The following is a 5,080-nucleotide window of genomic DNA, read 5'->3' as shown; positions in this document are numbered from 1 at the left end:
AAAATTTAATTTGTGATCACCAGTCACCATCAAACATATATTATAAAATTATACATATATAATTATACATAATCTCGAAAATCTCAAGTTTCTCTCTATATAAAATTATACATATATATTTTTTTATTGTCGTATCTTTGCCGTACCCGTATCCTAAATTTTTTAGTTTTGTCGTTTCCCGTTCTTGTATCGTTCTCGTGCCCCTTTGCCGTATCCGTTTCGGTGCTACATAGCATATATATATAATATAATTTTTGGGAGATTTTTAAGGATAAAAAAGATAATTTTTTTTTATTAAAAATAAGATCGGCCTATAGATTTAATAATTAAAAAGATATTAAAAAAATAGAGGATTAATGAGGAAGGAGTTTTATGCTCAAGGAGAGGGATTAAGGGTGTCAAGTGTACCCTCAACCCCCTATTTTAGTTATATTTTAGATATCTCGGGTTGGTAGACTGATATATTGTCTCAAAATCCAACCAAGAAATTTAGGTCGGTATGTTGGTAACTTAGAGGGTGTTTGTGTTTATAAAATATATTATGCATTTAAAAATTACGTTTTGAAAAAATATGTCTCTATTTGCCATTCCAACACTGTGTTATCTCTAATAAAACATAGATAATTATTATTTTGTCAACACATTTTTTCATTATTAACGTTATGCATACGCAATAACTAGATTATCAACTTAAAACGCAATCACAAACATAATGGGTTGACAATTTAAAATACAAAGCCTTAATCCCAAGTCGATTATCCGTCGAGTTTTGGTTTGAGTCAAGCACTGAGAGCCTAATGAAATACTATATGTCATTAAGACATAAACTCCTTTTTAATTATTCCATAAGTATGTGCTAATTATTTCAACAAACACATGGTGGGTATCAATAATTAGACATAAACTTAAAGGGTGGTAAATGAAATTCTAAATTTCTACATATAATGAAATTGACTTGTTGACAAATGAAAGCAATGCTCTTTTTTCTCCAACCCCACTAATTACTCCTTTTCTTCACAACAATGAAACCAAGTGATGACGTTTGGAAAGACATAACTAGTCTTTCATCTCCGACCACCAATCACTTCCAAAACTTCTTTCAACCGGCGACTCTCCGACAACCACCACTCTCCACCTCCTCCACCGCCGCACACTTCTTCCCACCACCACCACCAACCACCCCTACAATGCTAACCCTACTAACCCCTACTCTTGATGAAGACCCTTGTAAGAGACACAAGCCTAATCCACCACCACCACCACAACCACCAACACATAGTTTCATGCAGCCGGAAACTTCTTCACCGGAATATTCTGAAAAGTTCCGACGCTTGATGAAAAACCGTGAATCAGCCGCTCGATCTAGAGCTAGAAAACAGGTTTCTTTTTTATCCCTAACATTATTTAAAAAAACTGTCACTATATATATATTTCTAGGTAGTATTTATTTGTCACGGTGTTACGGATGATGTTGTTGGCCTATTCGCAAAGGAAGCAACTAATATTCGTATTATTATTTTTGATAGAAGTACAATAACATAAAATTTTACAGCCCTGTTTGTTTTTTTTTAACCATTGAGTTACTAAATTGATTAGGTGAATGAAATATTAAGTAATGTCTTTATGGATTAAGTCAATATAGTTGTTTTTTATTTAATAATTAAAAAAAACAAACCCTTCTTACTTAATAAATTAAGTATTTTTGATTAAGTTTGAGATTTAATTTATTAAGTCGAAAACAAACGCCACCTGAATAAATGGTACTAATTTCACTTTTCATTGATAAAATATTTCACCATTATAAAGGGTGGATTATAGGAGTTTATTGAGAATTAAAAAAAATTTAAAAAATCAAGTCAATCAGATTTTTTTTTTTTTTTTTGGTCATAGTGTTAAAGCACCTCCGATCGAGGTCGTCTACATAAATTATCCCGATGAACTTTAGATATGTTTGGTCGATCTACATAAATTAGGTATTTAGTAATTATATTAAAATAAAAATATACTAGTGTTGTACTGACGACCATAATATGTGGTGGCGATAGTGTTAGTGTCACAGATAAAACAATACCGACTGCCAGGTGGTTAATGTTCAATGGTGATACAAATTTCTTTTTTTCCATTTTAAGTTGTGTGAGAGATTGTTTATAAATAAATTTAAGAACAAATTTATTGTAAAGATTTAAGTATATGATTGATGCTACAGTTTTTTAACAGTAAACATTACTTTTACGGTTTTACCCTTTTTCAAATATTACATTTTTTTGAATTTTTGTTTTCGTATATTTTGCTAATTTATTAATTAAAAAATGCAAGATTTTCACAAATTAATGAAATTGAAATATTGAACAACTGTAATACTAATTACAATATAATTTAAATATCTATATTAAAATACATTGGGATAATGCGGTCTTTTGGGGTTGTTAAAAAATGAGAGTAGGCTTTTCGAGCATTATTTATTTCTTTTTCTATATTATCCCCTTGTATTAATATATTAATATTAATTGTGTAACTTGTTTTTTCTTTGATTATAGTTTCTTAAAATATGATTTACAGGCTCGCGCTGATGAGTTGGAGGTTGAAGTAATGCGATTAGCGAAGGAAAATGCGAAGCTCAAAAAGATGCAAAAAGAGGTAAAGATAGATTATTTTATTATTCGTTGTTTTCTTAAAGTAGTAATGTTAAATTATTCCCAAAAACAACTCAAAACATTTAATAGACTTAAAAAATACATGTTGTCCATTAACGATGAATCATGATTCATGAACATCTATAGTATAAAAAATACAACTTTCTTATGTTCCATTTTAAGCCATATATAAAAAGAACCTGGGATTTCCCATTTAAGATATATTCCTTTCCAAATGTACAAGTTTTGTTTCTTCTTTTAAATTCTTTTCTCTTTTTATTTTCCCTTTGATATTTTTTTTACAGCAATTATTTTTATTTATTTTTTTAACATAAAACAGAAATTATTGTATATTGTATATATATATATATATATATAATTTGAAAAGTAAATTTTATTCGATACTAGCCAACTCCCAAAATCAAAGAGTGGCTAACATATACAACGACTAATTACACATTTACATCAAACGAAACCCAATCTTGCCAACTAAGTGAGTAACATCTAGACTTATTCTTGTACCATAAGTAACTCGTAGTCATGATATCATGGATAATCTTCTCACTTTTATCGGTTTACCTTCAAATTTCTTCTCATTTCTCGCCTTCCACAAGCACCAACACGTAACAAATACCACGCCTTTAAACACTTTCCCTGTTCTTCTGCCTAGTCCTACATTCTTACTAATATTAAAGATATCTTTGATAGAAAAAAAGAAAAGGGGGTTAACTTTACACCACATACTAATTCTATACCATGTATCCATCGCCACCCCGCACAAACACAACAAATGGTCGATGGACTCGTCTGCCTCTTGACACAAACCACATGCTAAGCTTCCATAATGACACTTTGTATCTTTCAAAGCAAGTAAAGTTGGAACCTGATTTATCGAAGTCCTCCACATGAAGACATTACACTTCTTCATCACCCATTTTGACCACTGGAACACAAAATATATAGCTAGAGAGACACATACATTAAATTAAAGTTTTTGGATCTTTAAATTCTTATTTCGCCTTTTCTCTTTTAAATTCTTATTTCCCCTTTTCTCTTGCAAATTTCATGCAAACTTCAATAAATTGCATAGAAGATCATGGTTTTTTTTCATAACCATTTAATATGTTTTATTAAGAAAACTCCACTTTTGATTTTTTGTTTGTTTTGACATTTTTGTTTTTTTCTTTTAATGATTATATTTCATGTTAAGGCTTATTCGTTTTTTTTTTTTTTATTCTTAAGTGACTTAATCAGTTCAGTAATTAAATGTATAAATAATGTATTTAAGGATTAACTCAATACAGTTATTTTTTTATTGTTTTTTAAGTAAAATAATAAACATTTTTTGATTGATTTAATGAATTAAGTATTTTTTTACTAAAATCATTAAGTCTTAAATAACAAAACTTTATTTTAAAGTTTGTTATCTTACTTGTAACCCTATTATTTATTTTTTCTTTCTTTGGGGATAGAGTATTTTATTTTATTTATACTAAAAAATGATTATGTTGAATCCTTAAAGCACTAGAAGATAAACATTATCATGACTAAATACTTTAAAAATGTCGCCTAATTTAGTGGATTGAGATCTTCTAAAGTTAAAACCCAACTTCATAGGTAAAGTTAGCATTTGGACCATTGGATTAAAATCGAAAGTCAAGACTTAAAAGTCATATTGGAATCTTGGTTTTTGATTTTAATCCAAAGGTCAAGATGTTCTCATCTTCACCTATAAAGTTAAAAACAACTTTAGAGGATCTTTATCTTTAAAAAATTAAGTTTTACTAAAAAAAAATAAAAATTTCATTTTGTAGTTAAGTACAAATGCTTCATCACTTCCATTTTGATTCCTAATTTAATTATGTGACATTCATTTTGGTTATGTTTAAAAGATTCGTTTTATTAATGATAGCCAGAGAGTTATATTAAAAAACTTATATTTTGTTATGTGAAAATTCTGAGGTGGTTTTTTAATGTAAAACGTAATAGTTTTTATGTAATAATTTTTTTTTTTTTGAAAATTAAGTATATATTCATAAGCCCTTGCAAATTGTAAGCGACCAAATTTACAATCGAAATATACAAATTACATAACGTTGAAGTTTACCAATCATACCAACTAATACAAGACTGCCTACTATACCCTTATTCTTGTATTAATTTTGCTTATTAATAGTAATAAATCACAAATAAAAAATTATTAAATTTTGCTAATATTTGTTTGCAGCAGGCAAGTCTTTCCCACGTTGCTAAAGAATCTAGACTTCACAGGACCAAAAGTGCCCCATTTTGACAAGGCTGCAATCAATACAGTGGTAGCTGTTTTATTTGGAGAAATAGTAGGAAATGACCTTTTTGGGTATCTTTTAGTAATGGGGGCCTAATGTTTGTAGATATCTTTTAAGATTGTTCAGCGATTATTTATGGCATGTGTTTCCCGTGATCCA

The 5,080-nt window shown here is 28.9% G+C and overlaps 1 protein-coding gene across 2 annotated transcripts; it reads left to right on the top strand.

The window, feature by feature from the left end:
- The first annotated feature begins 970 nt into the window (after window positions 1-970).
- On the top strand, window positions 971-5,080 carry LOC122589293 (bZIP transcription factor 27-like). Of its 2 annotated transcripts, none has more exons than XM_043761570.1 (3): window positions 971-1,379; window positions 2,560-2,637; window positions 4,864-5,080. In XM_043761570.1, exons 1-3 carry the CDS (start codon window positions 1,023-1,025, stop codon window positions 4,924-4,926), a joined length of 498 nt encoding a protein of 165 aa, XP_043617505.1. In that variant the 5' UTR covers window positions 971-1,022; the 3' UTR covers window positions 4,927-5,080. The 2 variants fall into 2 exon arrangements, with proteins under 2 accessions (XP_043617505.1, XP_043617504.1); XM_043761569.1 differs by having other exon boundaries at window positions 4,861-5,080.

Source organism: Erigeron canadensis, chromosome 2 (assembly GCF_010389155.1).
Source record: "Erigeron canadensis isolate Cc75 chromosome 2, C_canadensis_v1, whole genome shotgun sequence".
Taxonomy (NCBI): domain Eukaryota; kingdom Viridiplantae; phylum Streptophyta; class Magnoliopsida; order Asterales; family Asteraceae; genus Erigeron; species Erigeron canadensis.
The sequence above is the reverse complement of the archived record's forward strand: the minus strand, read 5'-3'. Positions and strand labels throughout refer to the sequence as shown.